General features: G+C 38.8%; 4 protein-coding genes and 1 non-coding gene across 9 annotated transcripts; 4 read left to right on the top strand and 1 right to left on the bottom strand.

Moving 5' to 3' along the window:
* Nucleotides 1–2,305: 2,305 nt before the first annotated feature.
* On the top strand, nucleotides 2,306–2,743 carry LOC122042089 (arabinogalactan protein 23-like). The gene has a single exon (XM_042602029.1). It carries the CDS (start codon nucleotides 2,423–2,425, stop codon nucleotides 2,597–2,599), a length of 177 nt encoding a protein of 58 aa, XP_042457963.1. The 5' UTR covers nucleotides 2,306–2,422; the 3' UTR covers nucleotides 2,600–2,743.
* LOC122042088 (serine/threonine-protein kinase Nek6-like) lies at nucleotides 2,715–5,477 on the bottom strand. Of its 3 annotated transcripts, XM_042602027.1 has the most exons (13): nucleotides 5,271–5,477; nucleotides 4,965–5,169; nucleotides 4,824–4,889; nucleotides 4,712–4,758; nucleotides 4,593–4,638; nucleotides 4,442–4,522; nucleotides 4,321–4,363; nucleotides 4,114–4,235; nucleotides 3,920–4,001; nucleotides 3,796–3,845; nucleotides 3,644–3,717; nucleotides 3,526–3,577; nucleotides 2,715–3,445 (listed from the first exon to the last, which is right to left on the bottom strand). In XM_042602027.1, exons 2-13 carry the CDS (start codon nucleotides 5,139–5,141, stop codon nucleotides 2,825–2,827), a joined length of 1,461 nt encoding a protein of 486 aa, XP_042457961.1. In that variant the 5' UTR covers nucleotides 5,142–5,169; nucleotides 5,271–5,477; the 3' UTR covers nucleotides 2,715–2,824. The 3 variants fall into 3 exon arrangements, with proteins under 3 accessions (XP_042457961.1, XP_042457960.1, XP_042457962.1); XM_042602026.1 differs by lacking the exon at nucleotides 5,271–5,477 and having other exon boundaries at nucleotides 4,965–5,212; XM_042602028.1 differs by lacking the exon at nucleotides 5,271–5,477 and having other exon boundaries at nucleotides 4,186–4,235; nucleotides 4,965–5,212.
* A 748-nt stretch (nucleotides 5,478–6,225) lies between these two features.
* LOC122039941 (galactinol synthase 1-like) lies at nucleotides 6,226–8,637 on the top strand. The gene is made up of 5 exons (XM_042599354.1): nucleotides 6,226–7,031; nucleotides 7,135–7,458; nucleotides 7,526–7,660; nucleotides 7,747–7,984; nucleotides 8,460–8,637. Exons 1-4 carry the CDS (start codon nucleotides 6,714–6,716, stop codon nucleotides 7,963–7,965), a joined length of 996 nt encoding a protein of 331 aa, XP_042455288.1. The 5' UTR covers nucleotides 6,226–6,713; the 3' UTR covers nucleotides 7,966–7,984; nucleotides 8,460–8,637.
* Nucleotides 8,638–10,409: 1,772 nt separating this feature from the next.
* On the top strand, nucleotides 10,410–12,571 carry LOC122039939 (transcription factor bHLH130-like). 3 transcript variants are annotated; one of them, XM_042599352.1, is made up of 7 exons: nucleotides 10,410–10,560; nucleotides 10,637–11,013; nucleotides 11,086–11,189; nucleotides 11,266–11,370; nucleotides 11,452–11,517; nucleotides 11,599–11,667; nucleotides 11,734–12,571. In XM_042599352.1, the coding sequence occupies exons 2-7, from the start codon at nucleotides 10,761–10,763 to the stop codon at nucleotides 11,815–11,817; spliced, it is 681 nt and encodes a 226-aa protein (XP_042455286.1). In that variant the 5' UTR covers nucleotides 10,410–10,560; nucleotides 10,637–10,760; the 3' UTR covers nucleotides 11,818–12,571. The 3 variants fall into 3 exon arrangements, with proteins under 3 accessions (XP_042455286.1, XP_042455285.1, XP_042455287.1); XM_042599351.1 differs by having other exon boundaries at nucleotides 10,644–11,013; nucleotides 11,734–12,570; XM_042599353.1 differs by having other exon boundaries at nucleotides 10,644–11,013; nucleotides 11,269–11,370; nucleotides 11,734–12,569.
* A 6,200-nt stretch (nucleotides 12,572–18,771) lies between these two features.
* LOC122044710 lies at nucleotides 18,772–18,877 on the top strand. The gene has a single exon (XR_006129728.1). It is a non-coding gene; the product is annotated as a small nucleolar RNA R71 (small nucleolar RNA).
* Nucleotides 18,878–22,753: the final 3,876 nt, after the last annotated feature.

Here is a 22,753-nt window from a genome sequence, read left to right as displayed (position 1 = left end):
TGAAATTTAACGGTTGAACCATGACTATTCAACGGTTAATTGATTTTTATTTAAAATATTTTCTATAAGTATACTCTTAATATTTTATTCTTTTTATCATTTTTTCAATTCTTTATTTCTTTCAACCACGAAAATATCAAAGAAAACTTGATGACTAAGAATCTAGATAAATTTATGCTCCGTGAATTTTAGATAAATGAATTGAGGGAAGATACAGAGGATATAGATGAACAAAAAATACTTTGGCTATATGAGCAATAACAAATGGTACATCAAAGAGTTCACAGTTCTTCCGGCATAATACAGAGGAGAAGATATTTAAATCGGGATCGTGATGTTGGACGTGCTCGTCTTTTTAATAATTATTTTTTTGATGAGCCAATATATCCTGATAATATATTTCGATGCTGATTCTGAATACAAAGAGTGTTATTCCTTTGTATAGTCGATGTCTTGAAAAACCATTCAGAATATTTTCAATGGAAATTAAAGTCTATACGACAGGAAAAAAAGATTTGTCACCACTTAAAAAATATATGATGATTATCCATCAATTAGCATATGAAGTCCCTGCTGATCATTATGATGAGTACCTATAGATTATTGAAACAACCGTCATCCAATGCTTATTCAACTTTTGTCGTTGTGTAATTGAAGTGTTTGAGGCTCAATATTTGAGGAAACCTAATGCTGTTGATTTTCAACACTTATTTGAAATGCATGAGCAGAGACACGACTTCTCTGTCATGTTGATAGTCTTGATTATATGCATTGGCAATGAAAAAATTATCTCGTGGCTTGGAAAGGCCAATTTACTCGAGGAGATCATGGCGTTCCAACATTTATGCTTGAAGCAGTCGCATTTACAGACTTATGAATATGACATGCCTTTTTTAGGATTGAAGGGTCGTGTAATGATATCAACATACTTAATGAATCACCTTTATTCAACAACGTCTTGCAAGGAAATGCAGCCGAGGTTAATTTTACAATATACAAAAGGATACTATATGATCGATGGGATATATCTGGAATAAACTATTTTTGTCAAGAGCTTTTCCTGCTCTCAAGATCCCAAGAGAAAAATATTTAAGGAATGATAGAAGGTCATGAGAAAGGATGTCGAGCGGATATTTGGAGTGCTTTAATCTCAATGGACAATGATAAGAGGTCCAGTACGATTTTGGTACAAGAATAATTTGAAGGATATCATGTATACATGCATTATTTTGCACAACATGATTATTGAGAATTAGGGAGATGCAATAAACAATTGGTTAGATGATGAAAGAGTTCCTCCATCACAAATATTTCAAGACTCTATCCAAAAATTCCAAGAATACTTCCGGAGAAATTACAAACTACGTGATAATCAACTGCATCATCAATTTCGAGCTGACTTGGTTGAACATATCTGGGCATGCAATAGTTGTAATCAGTAAAAATATAATTTATTAATTGTAATAATGTTATATTTTTAATTTAATATATGATAATATTTATATATTTTTTTTAATTATAAATGTTATTTCGAGTGTTAGTTATTTATCGATTTAAATTTTTAAAAAATTTAATTATATGTAAGGTAAAATATGAAGGAGATATGAAAAACATATATAATGAAAAAATATAGGACCCACAAAGAAGTTGTTGAGAAGGTTTTTTTAATAGTGAAGAGATATATAGAGATTTTTAATTTTGACGTGGCAACGTTGTGTTGAAGGAGCTTTTTGAGGATGCCCATAATTTTGGATACTCTATAAATCTTCTTTCACCTATCTAAACATAGGGCTAAGGGAGCTCTCTCACCTATGCCATGTTAAGGAGCTCCCATTAGAGCATCTCCATCGGAGCTCCCACTGGTGACATAGAGTGAAGGACGAACCTCCCTCTCCTGCTTCACGTTTCATAAGTGATTTTTTTAATTATTTTTTTAAAATATTTGTTATTAAAATTTTTATAAATTCTATAAAATATTATTTTTAAATATTTTTTGATATTTAAATTCTATAAAAATTTTATTATATATAAGATAAAAATATGAGGAAGAGATAAGAAATATATATAATAAAAAATATAAGACTAATGAAAAATTTATTGAGAGATTTATTTTTTAATAATGGAGGGATATATAGAAATTTTTATTTTTGACATGGCGTAAATTGAAGTGGATGCTCTAATAAAATAAAGGTTTGAATTGACTTCAAGCAGAATGCAAAGGTGTCGCCTTGCAGAACCAGACATGGCTTCCACGCTTCCCTCAAACTGCGTCCATCCTCACAACAATGGCATTGTCCTCCAACCCTATCTCCTATAAATCTCCCCCATTGCTCCATTTGCTTCCCTCAGGCTGCAAATCTGCAATAGCGAAGGAGAGGAATCCCACATCTTCTTCATCTGTTCCCCTGCCACAGCCATCACCATGGAGATGAAAAAGATCGCCTGCGCCGCCCTGGTCGCCGCCGTCTCAGCCACCTCCGCCCTCGCCGCCGAGGCCCCCGCCCCAGGCCCGGCCAGCGCCTCCTTCGCCGTCACCCCCGCCGTCGGAGCCGCCATCGCCGCCTCCTTCCTCTCCTTCTTCGCCTTCTACTTGCAGTAACTAACCCCATCCAGGCGAAACCTTGGAGCTTGATGAGTCAATAATTCCACTTAATGTTCATGCCTTTGCCGTTCGTTACATGTTCCATGTCTACGGATTGTGAGATTTTGAAAGATATATAAAAAAAGATTTCTTTATTATTAATTATATACTGGCCTTGCGTTTCATTCACCATCCTTATAAATTCAAACAACAAGATAGTGAATTGTAATACAATTTACAATGCTAGTTGGTTTTGGATTCTGATCCATACTTGTGGCCAGACAAGAGGCTCTTTGTCAACCAGATTGCCGTCTCCCTGGATGACACTGCATCCTCTCCAAATGGCTTCAGAACACCAGCCAATTCCTCGAGCCTCTCTTGCTGCAGCAGCTGTGCACACAGCTCCAGCAGTGACTCCAGGGCATTAGCCCTTTGCTGGATCATGCTCAAGCTCTCCCAGTCAGCTCTAGTGCTGCTGTCTCCATGAGTTGGAGTCACAGTGCTGGTGGTCGATGCTTCTTCTCCAGCAGAAGCATGATTAGTATCTTTCTTGTGATCATTTGTTCCTCCTGTTTCATCCTCCACCGTCATGTCCTTTGCGTCCTCCAAGGATATCTCTTGCCCAATGTCAGTGTGTTCTGGAATCATGGAGCTCCCTGGATCCACCCTCTTTATCTCATCGTAATCGCTGTTAGGTGCATCTTCCGTCACCTGAATATTGAATCTTTCTCGGTGCCTTGGCCTTCCTCCCGGCCTATCCTGTGGACTGTTGCTGTTTGATTGTATTGGAAGGTAGAGAGGTGAAGGATTGAAAGATGCAGCAAGATACTTCTGTAGGTGGGAGTCCCTTAACAATTCTGAAGCCTGAAAAGTAAGGCAAAACACAATCATAGAGATCGAATTGAGACGATATAAAATTCTGAACAATGTATGCGAATATTTACTGCAGGTCTATGTTCAGGGTTTTTCCTCAGCATACACTTGATCAACCTCTTCCTGTCATTCACAGGAGTTATGGCTCCTTGAAATTTATAGAAATAATGGTTAAAAGGATGAACTCACAGAGAAGAAGAGTAAATGGGGGGCATGGGAGCTATGGATGATTTGTTGATTTTGTCGATCAATCCTTGCATATGCTATTAGAAGAATCTCATGTCAATGACAATGTATCATTTGGATTTCAAGAAGCCTTGACACTGTATCAAAATACTTACAGCAGCTTTGTAGGCTGGTCGATGAGCCGCTATCTCAAACATGCAGCAACCTGATCATATAGCAGAGTTCAGATCACATAGAATTCTAGGGATAGGAACTATGCGATATAGAGGAGGCTCTTACCAAGGTACCATATATCTGATTTATAGCCGTATGGTAGATCAGCCAAAATTTCAGGGCACATGTAGTTTGGAGTGCCTACAACCTACACATGTCTGAGCAAACTCTCTAAGAGAACTAATTAACTTACATAAAGAATGATCAAGAACTTCATATTTTGAAAGCTTAGTTTTTCTTTTCACAATTTGAAAACATACTTTTAGAGTTGATCCTAGGTTGCTTATGAAGGCAAAATTATTGGATAATCTAGGAGATGCAATGGATTGTACCAAATAAGCGAGGTCGTCTAAGTTTAGCAATTTTACGAGTCCAAAGTCACCTACAGCCGGAAAATATATTAGATTGAGGAACAAACTAATCTATTATAGAACATTTTAACTGATGAGAGTTGGTTATCATCTCACCGAGTCTAACATCATCATCCTTGGTAAGGAATATATTGGAACACTGAAACCAAATGCAGAGGAATCAGACACATATCGGTCCGATCATCATCAAAATTTAAGACTCAAATCATCTATCTACCTTGATATCTCGATGTAGAACACGGTTAGAATGGAGGTAATCCACAGCCAAGAGCAACTGTGTAAGCCATTTGCACACCCTCTGCAGTGACATGCAATCAACTAATATGAGCTTGTTTTAGCTGTAAGAGTTAATTGCCACTAAGACTCACATCCTCTGAGAAGAGCCTTCCTCTGGCACTCTTGATTTTAGCATCCCTGTTTCAGTTCAAGTATGAATTGTAATCGAAAACCACTGAAAGATGAATCTGAAAGGGTGATGCACACATACATGTCTCCTCCTTCGCAGTATCCAGTCACAATGCATACCGAGTTCCCCTGTAAACACAGACGTCAACGTTTGCTTGCTGCCATGATGACAAGTGTGTGCGTGGATCGTGTACCTTCTCCACCCATCCATCTTTATACTCGACGATGTAGGGATTGCTCAAGCTCGCGATCAGAGCCATCTAGTCAATGCAGAGAAAGCATATCAATTGGAGGCAGAACTGATCAATTGGATCGACCATGGATTGTATAGGTACCTCCTGGTAAGCGGTGCGCTGGAATTTCTCTGTCTGCTTCGTCAGGCGTATCCTCTTCATCACGTACCTCTTCCGGTCGACCTTATGGACGACGAGGAAGGCGGCGCCGAAGTCCCCTTGCCCGATTTGCTCCACCACCTCGTAGCTCTCCTCTCTGCCGCTGTCGCCAGTTTCCATCGCTTCCTTTTTCCTCTTCCTTCGTTCTCTGCGTCACAAAGTAAAAAATAAAAAAAGGCGATGAGAAGCGATTCGAAGTCCTCCTTTATATGCTGATTATCCGATCGAAGGAGTTAATCGATGAGCGACCATGATCATGTTTAGCGGGGCCTGCGGTGATTGGCTGGCCGTCGGATGAGGGAATGGCGCCGGTTAAACGTCGGCTGTCACGGTGAATCGCAGGTTGAGGCGTCGTCGTTCCGTCTCTGTTGGTTTCTGTATCTGGCGGCGAAGCAGTGGCGTCGTTGCATCGGGCTTCATGTCAACTTCTACTCGGTAGCTACTCTCCATCTATCGATTGTCACAACTCTACTCTGCTTTAAAAATTAGGCCCTTTTTTTGTTTTTTTTTTCGGAAAAGTTTGATATTAAAAAAATAAGGTGATAATGATGATGATAATGAAAAAACAAGAATGTAACAGAAAGTTTGATATCATAATACTTTTCTAGATGTGGTAAGATATCTCAGTCAATCAATTTCTTTTAAGTAGACTTTTCCTTGCATGAGGATAAGATCCATATAATATGGAAAGAGCAAGTTTTACAGATAATAATTAGTATCAGGGATGGTAATTTGCTACTATTATGATGGAAAATTTGTAGATTAGGGTATGTAATCTTATACATAATACTTTATTAAATTATAATATATATTTATTTATATTAAAGGAAAAAAATATAATTGAAGATGGTAATATGATATTTGGGTAGGATATAAATATTTGATTGCCAATAAAAATAAAAATGAGAACGAAAATAGAGAATTTAGAATCCGATTAAAATCTGATTCATTATCATTGCATTTTGTCAGACTTTTATTTGGCATAAGAAATGATAATAATTTGCAATGATATGTGTTTTCTTTACTTAACAAACTATTTCACTTAAAACTCAATTGTTTGGAACAGCGTTATTTTAGTTGAAAGAGAGACGAATAGGCATTAATTTATGGAGCTTCTTGTTTCTTTTAAACCCAACCGGTTCATTTATATTTGGTAGATTGACTCGAACCGTGCCGGTTCATTTCGTGTTAGCCAAAAGTCACGTTGCGACCCAACCCGGTTCGCACTGTTACCGTTTCTTCCCTGCAACTTCTACGCCGCCTCCCTCGCCGCCGGCTTGCTAGATCGGAGGCCGCAGCATCACCCGACGATGCATGATGTAGCTTGAGTAGAGGAGGTGTGGTTCGAGCACGTGGTTCGAAAGCCTCCGTTGTGTTTTTCCACGTCCTCGATGGCCGGAGGACTTGCCCTGTTTCCGGCCGCTTCCACCCTACTCGATCCTTTGAAGTCGCGATCGCCTCGCTTTCGTTTTTTTTTGGATGGCAGCGCATGGTGCAGATCACGAATCTTTTCTCCTATCATGGAAGGATTTGTTGGAGTGATTCTAGTGATTAATTGCGGGGATTCCAAACTTAATGAACTTTCCGAAAATACCGATCCCTTGTTTGTTCTTATTTGATCTCCACCTTCTCGCTCATTGCGATTCGTAGCAACTGCTCTTGATTTGATCCTTCAAACAGCTCTCTTTATACATGGCGTCGGAGATTGTCCGAAAATCGGCGGAGGGAAAGAGGAAGGATAAGCCGCCGAGGGCTTACGTCACATTTCTCGCCGGCGACGGTGACTATGTTAAGGGTGCTGTGGGCCTTGCCAAGGGGTTGAAGAAAGTAGACTCTGCATACCCGCTGGTGGTGGCAACGCTCCCTGACGTGCCGGAGAGTCACCGCCGGATCCTCGAGTCCCAGGGCTGCATAGTCCGTGACATTGAACCTGTGTACCCCCCTGAGAACCAGACAGAGTTCGCCAAGGCTTACTATGCCATCAACTACTCCAAGCTTCGCATCTGGGAGGTAATCCAACTCTTTATCCTCCTTTCGTCCTTGCAATTTGATTCAAAATCGATTCTTTCTGCTATTGGGATATGAGAATAGAAGGTGTTCGATCATTCGCCAGTTCGTCGAGTACCAGAAAATTGTGTACCTGGATGCGGATATACAAGTTTACGAGAACGTCGATCATCTGTTTGACTTACCCGACGGCTACTTCTACGCCGTTATGGACTGCTTCTGCGAGAAGACGTGGAGCGACACGCCGCAATTCAAGATTGGTTACTGCCAGCAATGCCCTGACCGAGTGACCTGGCCTGCCGGCGAGCTCAGCCCGCCTCCCTCCCTCTACTTCAATGCCGGCATGTTCGTGCACGAACCGCGTCTTACCACCTGCGAGTCTCTACTTGCCGCTGTCAAGATCGCCACCCCCTCCCCCTTTGCCGAGCAGGTGTATGCTGAGTTTATTACTCTCTTTTTTCTGGAGATTGCACTAAAAGAACTAAATTGTTCTGTAGGACTTCTTGAACATGTTCTTTAAGGATATCTACAAACCGATCCCTTTGGTCTACAATCTGTTAATTTCTATGCTATGGAGGCATCCGGAGAAGGTGGATCTTGAGAAAGTGAAGCTCGTCCACTATTGTAATGCCGTATGTACTACTTTGCACTCGTCTATCCCTGAGAGTATATCAGTTGTATATGATGCTGTGAAATTAAATGCGGGGAATTTATTCAGTGGTCGAAGCCATGGAGGTACACCGGGAAAGAAGCAAACATGGACCGGGAGGACGTCAAGATGCTTGTGGGCAAGTGGTGGAATGTGTATAGCGATGAGAGCCTCGACTACAAGGGCCTGCCATTGGCATTGAAGGAGGGGGAGGTCAGAGAGCTGCCAGTATCAACACTCTCGGCAGCTGGAGCTGTAGATTACGTTATGACTCCCTCAGCAGCTTGACTGTCTATCTAGAGATCAGGTATATTGTTTTCTAAAGTTTAGGTTTGAATGAACCTCATGAATAACATTAATTAAACTTGGCTATAGTTCTTTGAACATTGCTCATGAGTCATTCCATACTCTAACCTAGAATTGTATTTATATATTCTTGTATTCAGTATTGGATCTGTAGTTACACTAGCTCACAAGTCTATAACATTATAGTTATTATCAAACTTGTTAGTTACCTGCTTTAACTTATCTCTAGTTGTTTCAATTTGTTTGCATCATGTTTATCACATTTGGCAATGGATTTAATTTTAAACCTGTTTATGAGCATGAATCCAATTTTATTTTTCTGCTTATTTTTGCAACAAGTAACTTGGCTATTGTTTCCTCATCCATTGCCTATCACACTCAAGATTGCTTGCTCTAAATCTATTGCAGCTACATCTTGGTCTCCTTAAATTCTTATGAATTTTCTCTGTCCTTGTTTGTTTTTGGCTCTGATTTAGGTTGGATTTCTGGAGGGCTACTTCAACCATCATTCAGACTAGGAGATGATTGAGATGTCAACTGTCAGTTTGCTAGTGACCTACCAATAATGAGTGTAGTTATACCAAATCTGGTAACAAGTATGAAATTAACAGCTTGAATTACTTATGTTTGGAACAAAAGTGATTTTTAATGGAATAAAGTATGCATTTGAGTTTCTTTATTCTATTTTGCATCATACAGCTGTTTAGCCTGAATGTCTGACTTTGAAAGATGCCACTGCCTTCGTTTTCTCAATTTTAATGTTTTACCTCTTGAAGCGGATCTTTTAGGACAAAAGAGTTAAAGGTTTTTTATGATTGATCTCCTTTTTTATGTTATGGCAAGAACCACAGAAATGTTTTTTGTTCATGAACATGGCTGAGGATTGAAGACGATGGAATGAAGATAACCATTTTGCTTCCAGACAAGTGAAGAAAGTTTATTCTTATCCACTGAAATGGTAATAAATCCACCATTGAGGGATACTACTCAGACTCATTGATGGAATCTATGTTAAAGTGAATTCTGTTCAGGTATCTCGATAATAATTGGACAAAAAGTGATATGACACTTTGCTGCAAAGTGAAAGTCATCTTTGGATGAATCTAGTAATCGTTTTTTTTTTTTTTTTTTTTTTCTTTTTGCAAAGGATGAGATTTATTGTTGTTGGGATGGTCTAATAAGGTAGCGTACGAGATATTATCATTATGAGGTTTAAAGTTTAAATTTTAGTAAAGTTGAGATAAATATTTTTCTTATGTGCTAGTTCCAAAAATTAGTATCTGTCCGTGATTTACCTTCTTTGTGTTGACCCTGAGACGGATTGACGGAAACGCTGGGGACGAATATATTCATTTTTTACCATCAAGATGAGACTTATTGTCCCCCAAAAAAACTCTCGTATGCCCTCTAGACATTTAATGATCGACTATAAATTGATTCACATAATTTACGAACAGACTATAAAAAATTAAGATTAATTGTAATCATCTTTTACTATAAAGGATGAGACTTGTTGTACTCCTTTCATCTCGTCATGAGATCGATAATAAAAACATTTTGAATGAACGAATGGACTGACTTCTCGTGAGCTGATTTAACGGTTAACTAATGAGATTTATTTCACTTTTTTTTTGTTTTAATTTTAGTTGTTAAATTGCTTTTAATGCCCTCCTGTAATGCATGCCTTTTTGAAAATCTCTCCATTGTGTTTTTTTTTTAATGATTTTTGAGTAAAAATAAAAAAAAAATCTCCACATTTATTGAATTGTCAAATGAGAACTTTTATAAAAATTCCATTATATTTTATCTCGAATATTTTTATTTTTAACTTTTAATATTATTATAGCAGTTAATTGTAGCTAATATAATATGTAATAATTAGTATAATTTTATAGTAACTACTAAATGATTATTATAATTGTAGAGCAACACACTTATTCAAGTAATTATTATAACTATTTTAAAATGATTTTATATAAAAAAATGAATTTATCTTGAGCGGTGGTGGACCACATTTAATATGGATGATACTAAAATTTTTGTTTTTTCTGTTTTATGCATACATTTTTTTTCTCAATATATATATATATATATATATATATATATATATATATATATATATATATATATATATATATATATATATATTTGACATAATGCTAACGAAATCATACATAATAAAATGTATAATTTATTTCTTCAATTTGTATTTTATTGAACCCGTTAGCGTACCGCAAGAGGCAACTTGTGATATGCCAATTTACAAAAGTACTCTTGTAGCAGAATTCTTACGTAAGCGACGAGGGGCATTTTGATAATTTAACGAAATTGAAACGTGTGGTTTTTTTTGTCTTGGACAATGATACGAATGGGACACTTGGGCTCTATAAATAGCGGCGTCGAAGAACACTGTGTTGCTTCCGTAGATTCAGAATTTTTATTTTATTTTATTTTATTTTTATCATCTATTTCGGGGATTGCAGCTGCAAAAATTCAGTTGAGGTGGAATTCATCGTTGGTCGGACGGCTTCGAGCAGAGAAAGTTGTTTCTTTTGAGGCTTCTTCAGCGTAGACGAGGTTTGGATTCCTTCTGACCTTCTCTGCTTCCAATCTGATCTTTTTAAAGTTTTACGGCTTCAATCTCCCGAGGTAGCTTGCAGATTACGATCAAAAAGATAATTTTGATTGGGACGGCGAAGAAGGAAGAGTGGTTGATGCACCGACCTCCGTCGAAGGAACCTCAAAAAAGAACGTAACTCCTCCGCGGACAACCACAGATGAGCTCCGGCCTCGAGCGTTTCCAGTCCGCTCCGAGCTCGTTTCTTGGAGAAATCTGCGACGAGTTCCTCGCCGTCCGTCCCGAGACAGATACCATGTTCCCTCGATTCTCTGCCCCAAATTTCCCCGAAAACCTCTCTTCTGGCGGCGGTCACTCGCGGCCGACGACTTTGTCGGAGATCCTCATCCCCCATCATAAGGTTGCATTCCCCTCTTCTCCGCTGACGATGTTTCACTCGAATGCAGATAATGGTAACGGTCCATTTCTTCTAATTTCTTCAAGAAACAATAAAGGTGAGATTTTTACGCTTCATTCATCGGTAGGCTGCACTGTGATAAGTTCGAGCACTTTCAGAAACAAGGATCTTCCTCCCATTAGCTGCCCACCGAGGCAAAACTCCCTAATGTCTCAGATCTCTGAGACTCAGGTACTTAACATTGGATTCACGTAATTATACTGATTAGCTTGTCTAGATTACACTTCTCTGTGTGATTTTGGCATAGAAGATGAGCTTGCCGAAGAACTTCCAACAGTTCCAGGATGCAGTACCATGCAGGGTCCGAGCAAAACGGGGTTTCGCTACTCACCCTCGAAGTGTTGCTGAAAGGGTTATCAATCAATCTCCTTCCGATCCGTGTTCATATAGCTTGCTTAAGTTGATTAACTGAATTGAGCATTGATTCAATTAGGTGAGGAGGAGTAAAATTAGTGAAAGAATGAAAAAGCTACAGGAACTTGTGCCTAACATGGATAAGGTAACTCTATCCGTCACTAACAGTGTAACACAAACAAGAAATGGCCTGATTTGCTTTGCTGAAAATGTGGTAAATTTGCAGCAAACCAACACGGCCGCTATGCTCGATTTAGCAGTCATTTATATCAAGGATCTTCAGAAACAAGTCAAGGTATTACTCTAGCTGCTCTATCAAGATTTCCACTTTTGCATCCCTCTGATTTCACCTTGTTTGAAGGTGCTCTCGGAGGGGCAGGCGAAGTGTACCTGCTTATCTAGCGAGGAGAGCAAGTACCTGAACAATGGAGCGGGTGAAGGCTAAAGAATTGGAGATGCTGGTAAATGGTAATTGATGAGCAGAGCAAGAAACATTGTCTGTGGCTGTGTAGCTCCTACCAATTACTGGAATCAGTAAAGCACCAGTGTTGTTCTCGTCTCAAGGACAAACTCATCGCATATTCCTCCACTACAAGTTTAGATGTGTGTTCTCATTCGGACAACCTAGTACTTATACGAATAATTGATGGTGCTGCCACTCTTGAAACCAGGAAAGAGTTTCCTGTGAGGAAGGCAGCTGGCTCTAACGAAGAGAAAGAGGCATGACGCGAACCCATCAACATTCCTAATGGAACCCGGGAATAAATGATGGATAGAACTCCAAGAATCGAAAGATAAAGAGTTTGAACTTGACCCGTAAGGCCGTAACCAATAACTAGACGTATTATCATCATGCAAGCTGAGTCACCGATCGATAAGCCCGATCACATGGATGAAGCCTTAATTGACACTTAGACGTATCTTGATCTCTCCATTCTCATAATTAGTCAAATATTCTTTTATTAGTCTATGTAATGTTTCTTTGAAATGTTTTGCTCCAAGTCTTATAATTAGACCATCTAGAAGTGATAAATGATTGCTCATTTGATGTGCATTATTATGAACAACTCCTTGATGTGCATCAGAGGCAGCTCCACTGTTGGAAACCCACTTTTGAGCAGAAGGTGGAGCATTACATTATCCCTTCCTTGTTTTCATGCTAGAATTGAAAATTTTGTATTTTACATATCCATACAGTCGAGTCCTTAGGTTTCTGAAATAGTGTAATACAAAAAGAAATGTTTCGAATCATTGCTATTTAACTCAAACCTACCTATTCTAAAAAAGTCGAGATATTTCGAATTGTTTGTTGAAATGAACAAAGTAACGGAAACCTTTGAAATGATTTCAATATTGGACCTTGGACATATAATAATTCCGAATTGAATATCTTTAGAAAAAAGATCTTTTGTCTCATGGTAGCGAGGCCCAAACCTGTTATATAATTTGTGAGGCAAATGCATTGGACCCACAAATTTGAGGGGCACCAAAATCTTAAAAAAATTAACTATACTATACAATTTTAATCTTTTACCCTAAACACGGTCTCCTTCTCCTCTCTGTAGACCAACTATAGTGACGGTTCCTTCTCCAGTTCTCCTCTTTGCGTCGTGGCACCCCACGCCTATCCACTCTCACTCTCAAAGTCCTCTTTCGTTCTTGTCGCTCCCACTCCTATCGGCGGCTGCTTCCTTATGTTCTTCCTCTCACCTCAGCCTCCCCCTCCTGGTTGTTGAGTCTGCCTAGGCCCAGACCTGTTATATAATTTGTGAGGCAAGTGCCTCGGACTCTTAAATTTGAGGGACACCAAAATCTTAAAAAAAAAAAAAAATTAACTATACTGTACAATTTTATTTTTTTACCCTAAACACTGTTTGCTTCTCCTCTCCGCAGACCAAAGGGGTGGTTCCTTCTCCAGTTTGTTAGAACCTTGACACCCGCTAGATGGGGGGTGAATAGTGGTGTGCGTAGATTATATATGTTTGTTTAGCATGTTTTGACACACATTACTATATTTTACGCATGCTTTATCTATACATTTCCATACTCCTTGCTTGCTTTTAACATATTTACTCTTCTTTGTTCGGAGATATGCTCTTGTGTGTTTTTCTGTCTACAGGAGTCGAATTTGGAGAAGAAATGAACAAATGAAGGAAAACGACACCAGCCATGAGTGTCACACGGCCATGCCAAAGGAAAATGGCCTTGGCCGTGTGAGAGCCACACAGCCGTGTCACTTTTGAAGCTAACCAGAATACGACCGTGTAGATTTACATGACCATGCAACCTTTCCAGAGGCCAAGCATGACATGGTCGTGTGTGCCACACGACCGTGTGACACTTTTAGAGACAGAGACTGGTTAGGCCGTGTGGATCTGCATGGCCATGCAAGCTAGCCAAGACAAGGCATGACACGGTCGTGTGAGAGTCACACGACCATGTGACCCTGGCCGAGAAGGAAGTAGGCAAGGTCGTGTGAGATTCACATGACCGTGCCACGGGACGTGCGACGCCCAAACACCCTCTTCTATATAAAGGGCTTTCTCCTCTGTGAAAGGAGGAGGCTCTCCCTTTGAGGAGATCCAATTCTTGAGGCTTTCTTCCACATCTTGCCGACAATCAAGAGACATTTCCATCCAAGATTAGACTCCGGTAGCAAGGATTGGTTCTGAAGATCACTCGTCGTCTTTAGATAAGCATTTCTTTTCTATCATCTTGATTTGGATCGAAATGCTTACGATCTTCTTGTCTTTGGTTCTTTTCTTTTGTATCATGGAGTAAATCTTCTTATTCTAGGATGGAGGGAGTATTTGTGATGTAAATTGATGTAAGATTTCAAGGATTTACCATCTTCTTGTTTCAATGAACATAGCAAGTGTACGGTTACGTTGTCAATAATAAAAGAATATCGAATCCACAGGGACTGATTATAACCACTAAAGATGTCTCAAAGGGAATTAGCTAAACAATCGATCAAAGAATTATATGATCTAAGTACCAATTAAAAACAGAAATAAAGGTAAATGCAGAAAACTAGATTTAATGAAGGTTCTAGGAGTTTTGGTTTCTTTGTGATACTCATCAATGTAATACGATCTACCAATCTTTATCCTCAATTGCAATGTATTTGTAAGAAGTCACCGGTTATTTCCTGCAGAAAACATCAGTCAAGGGACTCTTATCTACACTTAAAGCAATCAAATAGTTATGACTCCTATGAAGTCCATTAGCGGAGCATCCCTATCATGACGCCCCTCGGTCATACAACATAGAACGCATCACTAATCAATTTACATCAAGATATATGATTCAGTTCATCTATCTATCCCACTTCTTTGTAGATTCTTGTTTCACCCTTTAAGATAATCCCCTAAATGTTTGTTAACTGGGCATCCCTGTCACGACGCCCCTCGGTCATGCAATCTAGAGAATTACTCTACAAGATTCCACAAGAAACACAAACAATCAATCAAAAAAGGTAATTATATTCAAAACACAACAATCCATTCAAAATTGAATTGATACAAAACATAACAATGTTATTGAAATAAGAAGATGGCAAATCCTTGAAATCTTAAATCAGTTTACATCACAAATACTCCCTCCATTCTAGAACAAGGAGATTTACTCCATGATACAAAAGAAAAGAATCGAAGACAAGAAGATCGTAAACATTTCGATCCAAATCAAGATGATAGAAAAGAAATATTTATCTAAAGATGATGAGTAATCTTCAGAGCCAATCCTTGCTACCGAAGTCGAATCTTGGATGGAAACATCTCTTGATTGCCGGCAATATGTGGAAGAAAGCCTCAAGAATTGGATCTCCCCAAAGGGAGAGACTCCCCCTTTCAAAGAGGAGAAAGCCCTTTATATAGAAGAGGGTGTTTGGGCATCACACAACTTATGGCATGGCCATGTGAATCTTACACGGCCTTACCTACTTCCTTCTCGGTCAAGGTCACACGACCGTGTGACTCTCACACGGTCGTGCCATGCCTTGTCTTGGCTAGCTTGCACGACCGTGCAGATCCAAACGACCTAGCCAGTCTATCTCTGGAAGTGTCACACGGTCGTGTGGCACACACGACCATGTCATGCTTGGCCTCTAGAAAGGTTGCACAGTCGTGTAAATCTACATGGTCGTGTTCTGGTTGGCTTCAAAAGTGACACGACCATGTGGCTCTCACACATCCATGTCGTTCTCCTCCTTTGCTGAAGCTACACGACCCGGTCAGCTCCACATGGCCAAGGCCATTTTCCTTTGGCATGGTCATGTGACACTCATGGCTGGTATTGTTTTCCTTTGTTTGTTCATTTCTTCTCCAAATTCGACTCCTGTAGATAGAAAAACACAAGAGCAGATCTCCGAACAAAGAAGAGTAAATATGTTAAAAGCAAGCAAAGAGTATGAAAATGCATAGATAAAGCATGTGTAAAATATAGTAATGCGCGTGAAAATATGATAAACAAGCGTATATAATCTATGCACCTTGTTGGTTAGTCCTAGGAAGATCGTACCGATTTCACTGTACAAAAATTTTGTACAAGTGTTGAACCTTTTCTAAATAACCTATTGTGTTCTTTAGAAGTTAAATTAGGAATCACAGACGGAATTTAACATCATTGATTCTAAATTTAACTTATCTGTTCTTAATGGTTTAGATTTGGATCGCAAGCGGAACTTAACACTATTGATACAATTCCACCTATGTTATAAATTTTATTAAATATTAATTTCCAAAATTGGCTTCCAGAACTGCATGGCGAGGCACATGACCTTCTTGGGTATGGGAGCATCCACCACCGGCTAGACAAAGCCTTTTAAGGAAAGCTAATATTTAATTTCCTTATATAACTCTAGGTTTAACCAAAAAGAACAATCGAATCGCAAATTCAAAAAATAAAAAAAAACACAAACTTGAATTATAATTCAAAAAACAAGAATCTAATGCCTCTTGTGTTTGGAATTTTTACAAAGAAAAATAACTAGCATGATGCGGAAACCAATTGCTAATTATACCTTCTCTTTGTATGCTAATAACCTCGAGATCTTCTGCCGTATTCCTCGCCTGCCTTCGACGTCGTGTGAGCGACGATCCTCCAAGATGAACACCACCCAAAGCCTTCTTCTTCTTCTTCAATATTCGGCCACCACCAACACAAAGAACAAAAGAGAGCAAGGGGAAAGAGAAGAGGAAAGGGGCCGGCCACAAGAAGAGTCTCCACCAAGAGAATAAGGATTGTTATGTCATGTGGCCTCTCCTCCCCTTCTTTTATATTACTTGCCCAAGGCAAATAAGGGAAGACTTTTTACAAAAATTAAAATCTTCCTCTTGTTATTCCTTTTCCCTTTTAATTTTTCCTTTTCTTTCCTCTTGATTGAATCAATCATCAATCATGATTTGATTTAATCTTTGATTGGCCGCCCCCTTGCTTGAAAACAAAATTACAACATGAAAACAAAAGTAATCAACAAGATTAAAAAGCCATAACTAATAAAAACTAAAACTTGAATTGAAACTGCTAAAGAAACCCTTAGATTGCCTCCCAAGAAGCGCTTGTTTAAGGTCTTTAGCTCGACCAATCTTCTTAATCTTTTTCTCATTTTCTTGCCCTAGGAGGGCAGATGTACTTTTGGGAGGCCTTCTCCCAATATCACTTGTCAGATCATGTACCTCATCCGGTGGCCTTCCGTGAGGATGGAAATTCCAATCCTCTAATTTGTAAGTGTTCGTATCACTGCAAACACTTGCTAACAAAGAAGAGACATGGTCAGAAGAATTTGATAAATCATACTCTAACCTTTCTTTACCAATTACCAATGATAATTTATGATTTTTAACATCAATTATCGCTCCAACTGTTGCAAAGAAAGGTCTTCCTAATATGATTGGAATCTTTGGGTCCTCTACCATGTCGAGTACTACAAAATCTGTGGGAATTATGATCCCACCAACTTCTACCGGCACATTCTATATTATACCCATAGGATATCTGCAAGAATGATTAGCTAATTGTAATGTCATGGTAGTAAGTTTAAAGTTTTAGAGATCTAACTTATTACAAACTGAATATGGAATGAGGCTAACACTTGCCCCCAAATCATAAAAAGCTTTTTTCTATAAATTCAGCTCTTCTATTACAAGAAATATAAAAGCTTCCTGGATCTTTAAGTTTTGAGGAAATGTTCTTCTCGAATAAAGCACTACATTCCTCGGTAAGTGCTATGATCTCTATGTCTCCCCTTCTTCTTTTATTTGACATGATGCCCTTCAGAAATTTGGCAAACTTTGGCATTTGAAGAATTGCGTCAATCAAAGGAATTTCAACACAAATTTCTTTAACTTTTTCCAAAAATCTACCAAACTCTTCATCTTTTTTTAGCATAACTAATCTTTGAGGAAAAAGGGACTACTTGGCTTTGAGGGTTAAGTGGAAGAGTCTCTTCAACCTTATTGGTACTCTCCTCTTCTTCTTGAATTTGAATGGGTTCAAGTGCTGGAGGAGAGAGCTCTTCTTCAGTTTTCATCTCTTTTGGAGTAGGCACTTGAGGATCTCCCAAGGTCTGTCCGCTCCTAAGCTCAATTCGATTACAATGCTCCATTGGGTTGACATCAGGTTTTCTAGGAAATTGTCTTGGTGCTCTTGAAGATGATGAAGTTAACTGGGCAATTTGGCTATCTTGAATCTTTTGATGCTTGTCAGAATTATCCGTTGTCTGAGTTAACTTTAAAATATCTTGCTTCATTTTATTTTGATTGGAAATAATTTCCTCAAGCATTTTCTCAATTTTAGAAAACTGATAGCCCAGAGAAGATTGTTGTTGTTGTTGAAAATTTTGTTGCCCAGACTGGAAACTCGGTCTAACTCTCATGGATGATCCTTGTTCTTGATTATTTATATAGGAGAAATTAGGATGATTCTTCCACTCAAGGTTGTATGTGTTGGAACATGGATTATTCTATCTCTGATTGAAACCCATAATAGCATCACATTGCTCTAATTGATTGATTTGTGCAGAAATAGCTCCCAAAGGACATGAGTCTTGAGAATATTCAGAACTTCCACAAGTTTCACAAGCACATACTATGACATTAACCGTGTTAGAATTTGTTCCCATATTTTCTAACTTCTTAGTAAGAGCATCTAGTTTTGTAGTCATTAAAGTAACTGCATCCACATCAAACTTTCTTGATGCCTTTGTTGGGTTTGAATAAGAATAGCCTCCACTTCTTTCTGTTGCCATTGATGATGATTCTGTGCTACACTTTCAATTATATCTTTAACCTCATCTAAATTTTTATTCATGAGTGCCCCTCCAGTTGCAGAATCTAGGGACACTTTAGTATGATAATTGATGTCATTATAAAATGTGTGCAACACCAGCCATTTCTCCAACCCATGATGTGGGCATTGTTTGAGCATATTATTGTATCTATCCCATTCTTCAAATAAAGATTCTGAGTCAGATTGTCTGAAGCTTGCAATAAGATTTCTCATATGAGCTGTCTTGCTTGGAGGATAGAACTTGTCTAAGAATTGTTGTTCACATTGCTCCCAAGTGGTAATGCTATTTGGAGGTAAAGAATTCAGTCATTGTTTAGCTCTGTCTCATAGAGAAAACCCAAACAACAATAGTCCCACTACTTCAGATAGTACACCATTCATCTTCATGGTACCGCATATTCCATAGAAAACATCTAAGTGTTGATTAGGATCTTCATGCGTCCCTCCACCAAACTGATTTTGTTGAATCATATTTATTATTGTAGGCTTGATCTCAAAATTATTAGCTTCAACAGAGGGTCTTGTAATGCTTGAACGGAATCCTCTAGCATAAGGTGCTGTATAAACCTTAAGTGGTTTATTTACCATTTTTGAATGTTCTTGTTCTTCTTGTTGTCTTTGCGATATTTTCCTTCTATGAAAGGTTCTATCAATTTCAAGATCAAGAGGAAGTAAATCTCCTGCAAAGTTAGATCTTCGCATACAAAAACAAGATTAAAGAATTTGATTCACAAAGAAAAGAATAAAGAAAGTAAAGAATTTGGTTCACAAACAGAAAGAATAAAGAATGCAAAGAAAATTTTCAGAACAGAATTAGAAAACTAGTTACAAGTTAGATGTAAGAAAAGAAAAGTTTAGTCTAACTCAAATGATAATCTTCAATGTTATAGATGCAACCCCCGACAACGATGCCAAAAACTTGTCACGCATTGCAAGTGTACGGTTACGTCGTCAGTAATAAAAGAATATCGAATCCACAGGGACTGGTTATAACCACTAAAGAAATAGCTTCCTACAATTGTTAGTCATAGCAGAAACAAAAATACTAACAAACAAAAGGAAAGCTAACTTTAGAAAATAATAAATAAGAAAGCAAACCAATACATGTTCGTTTAACGTAGTTAGGAGATTAAGGCTCCTACTCCACGACGTGCCCGTAAGATGGACGAAACCTCAATCTATCAATGGATCAATCCTTGGTAAACTTTGGCTAGCTCGCGTAGCTCTTTGTGGGTGAAGAAATCTTACCACAACTCGCACAAGACTACACTAGATCACTTGAGCACTTATATAGACTCTAATTAGGGTTAACCACCACTAATTTCGTCACCTTGCTCAAGCATCTTGAGCTCCATTAAATAGAGCTCGAATGGAAATATTCAAGCAATGTTTCCGCCACTAGTCGATTGTTATACTTACCAGTCGATTGACCTTTGTGGATTTCGACTGTTATAGGTCGACGACTTGATACCAGTCGACTGATGAAATACCAGTCGATTGATTCAATAACGCTATGGTAATGTTATAGTAATGCTACAATAACCTAGAATTTTACCTTGAATATAGTCTCTCATGCACTCATCCTTGCCCACATAACCTAAACCTAGCCTTCTAGCCTCCTCCATCAGCCTCACGTCTCTCGGATGCCTCCCTATCCTTCATGTCTTGCCTTCTGGAGCTTCCATCGACCTTGTCATTATTGTTGGGTCTTCCTTTACCAAGAGGCGCGCCTCTGAAACTTCATCCATTGTCAAGTCACACTTGGACTTACGTTGTCAAGACTACTTGCTTGGACTTATACCACCAAGACTCACCCTTAGACTTTCCTCCTTTGCCAAGATTACACGAGGACTCTCTTTATTGTACATGTATCCTACACACTCACAATGCGTATCAAATATAATAATAAACCTAGCTTAAACCTTTGCTGAAACATTAAAACTTAGGGTACTCAGATTGCTTCAACACAGTTCTCCTCTCTGCAGTGCCAAAAGAGTTAAGAGCCTCCTTCGCTGTTTTACCATCAGCTCTGCCTCTGCATCACGACACCCCACACCTATCCACTCTCACTCTCAAAGTCCTCTTTCATTCTTGTTGCTCCTGGTCCTATCAATGATTGCTGACTTGCCTTCTTTGGCTCAACTCGGCCTCCCCCTTCAGTTGTTGTAGTATGCCCCTGATCGAAGATTCTAGTGGTGACGGGCGATCTAAGATACAATTACTTAATCACTCTCACTATTCTTAATGATCTTCTCTCTGGTTTTTGAGATCGATGAGTTACGTCCTTGCTGAATCTCGTGCTCTGCCTTGAAGTAAATTTCTTAGAGCCCTAAAAATTTTCTTTTTGTTCATTTCATGCACATAGGTACTGCATTAATATACCTTGATCAATTAGAGCTCTTTCCATTATTATTCATCCAACAATCTGACTTTGAATGTGCATTTGGTGTTTTTCTGATCATGATTTTAGGTCGAACAATTATGTGAGTATGCTATTCAATCGGGATGAGATCCATATGACCAATACTACTTTTTGATAATGATCCTCATTCTATCAATATGCAATCTTGGATTCATGAAGTAATGTGGCATTATCACTAAAAGTAAATGTGAATATCAACATTACTATTGTATCACTAATCTGTAATATTGTTGTGCTAAATTTTAAATTGTTCTAATTATCTAACCTGTAACATGATGTTGTTCTCTTATTACTTCTTGCAACTATCTTCATTGCTAAATCAAGCTACGAGTGTCAAAGGGATGTCTCTATTGTCCATTGAGTTGAAGGTGGATGTTGCATAGGATGTTGGTTCTTTCAACACTATAAGGATCTTCCCTATTAGGAGCCCACTTAGGTCAGAATTCAATTGATTCTCTTTCTCCTATTGACCATTTTTTATAGTAAGTCTCCAATTAGGTGCTCTTGGCCGCCCTTAAGTTTGTCTTTTTAGAGAATCCTGCTCCTATATTGTAGGACTTATAACTCAATAGTCCACCTAGAAGATTTTTGTATCCTTCCAGTTTCTATTAGGTTGTTGATCCTTGCTATACAACAATGTTATCGAGAGTAAATGGTTTTAAGAGGAGGCGCATAGTGTTGGTGCATGTTGCACTAACGGTCTAACTTAGGTTTTGATGAATGACAAAGTAAGTTAAGTTAGGTTTAATGTGATCTAACGATTTAACTAAGTGTGCAGGAGAAGTCCAGATAGGTCGATGGACTGACTAGATATCTGGTAAGAAATCCAGCTAGGTCAATGGGCTGACTGGATAGCTGGTACGAAGTCCAGATAGGTCGATGGGCTGACCGAATATCTGACACGAAGTCCATCTAGGTCAATGGGCCGACCAGATAGTTGGCATGAAGTCCAGACAGGTTGACGGGCTGACCGGATGTCTGGCAAAGCGGTAAGTTAAGGTAAGTCACTAGAAGAGAGTGACTTGGTGAGGATGCATTTCCTGTTTGAGGGAACAGTAGGCGTCGATCCAACTTAGATCCATTTGGAAAATCTAAGTTGAGATCTTGACTAGATTCTGGTCTTGATGAGACAGAATCTAATTATTACTCTTGACTATAATTGTGCTAACACTTATTTTACAGGGTAATGTAAGTTTTATTGTCTCGGACTAACTTTATTTTGCAAGAAATAAAGGTTGCTGGAAAATTTAGTCTGGGCACCCGGAAGGGATCCGGGAGCCCGGAGTGGTATGGGCGCCCGGAATGCCCAAAATCAATCTTGTCGCTAGCTTGGAGTGCATTAATTGAATGGCTGATGTCACAGTCTAGGCGCTTGGAACTGCCTATATAAGCAGCCTTCCACCAGGAGCACAATACATAAGTTTCTTCTGCGATTACTTTCTTACGCGCTGCTCCAAAGACGCTCCTGCGACTCCACGACGCAACTCTGACGACCGAGTGACGCTGCTTCGATGACCGAGCAACACAACTTCGGCGATAGAGTGATGTGACTCCAATAACTGAAAGTACAACCTTCCAGATCTCTAAAAAGTTGTTAGTATACTTGTTTATTTCTTCACTTAAATTATAGATCCGTTGTATTCCTCTTGTAAAGATTTGCGAATTGTTA

The sequence above is a fragment of the Zingiber officinale genome, chromosome 2A (assembly GCF_018446385.1).
Source record: "Zingiber officinale cultivar Zhangliang chromosome 2A, Zo_v1.1, whole genome shotgun sequence".
In the NCBI taxonomy this organism is placed as follows: Eukaryota; Viridiplantae; Streptophyta; class Magnoliopsida; order Zingiberales; family Zingiberaceae; genus Zingiber; species Zingiber officinale.
The sequence above is the reverse complement of the archived record's forward strand: the minus strand, read 5'-3'. Positions and strand labels throughout refer to the sequence as shown.

Excerpts from the sequence above, each read along its gene's own strand:
- LOC122042089 (XM_042602029.1), top strand. The coding sequence starts at position 2,423 with ATGGAGATGAAAAAGATCGCCTGCGCCGCCCTGGTCGCCGCCGTCTCA.
- LOC122042088 (XM_042602027.1), bottom strand. The coding sequence starts at position 5,141 with ATGGAAACTGGCGACAGCGGCAGAGAGGAGAGCTACGAGGTGGTGGAG. Across the intron at positions 4,236-4,320 it reads GGATGATGATGTTAGACTCG|GTGACTTTGGACTCGTAAAA; the intron begins GTGAGATGATAA and ends TTCCGGCTGTAG. Across the intron at positions 3,578-3,643 it reads CCCATTTACTCTTCTTCTCT|GAAGAGGTTGATCAAGTGTA; the intron begins GTGAGTTCATCC and ends TGTGAATGACAG.
- LOC122039941 (XM_042599354.1), top strand. The coding sequence starts at position 6,714 with ATGGCGTCGGAGATTGTCCGAAAATCGGCGGAGGGAAAGAGGAAGGAT. Across the intron at positions 7,032-7,134 it reads CCAAGCTTCGCATCTGGGAG|TTCGTCGAGTACCAGAAAAT; the intron begins GTAATCCAACTC and ends ATCATTCGCCAG. Across the intron at positions 7,459-7,525 it reads CCTCCCCCTTTGCCGAGCAG|GACTTCTTGAACATGTTCTT; the intron begins GTGTATGCTGAG and ends ATTGTTCTGTAG.
- LOC122039939 (XM_042599352.1), top strand. The coding sequence starts at position 10,761 with ATGAGCTCCGGCCTCGAGCGTTTCCAGTCCGCTCCGAGCTCGTTTCTT. Across the intron at positions 11,014-11,085 it reads TCACTCGAATGCAGATAATG|GCTGCACTGTGATAAGTTCG; the intron begins GTAACGGTCCAT and ends ATTCATCGGTAG. Across the intron at positions 11,518-11,598 it reads TTGTGCCTAACATGGATAAG|CAAACCAACACGGCCGCTAT; the intron begins GTAACTCTATCC and ends GTAAATTTGCAG.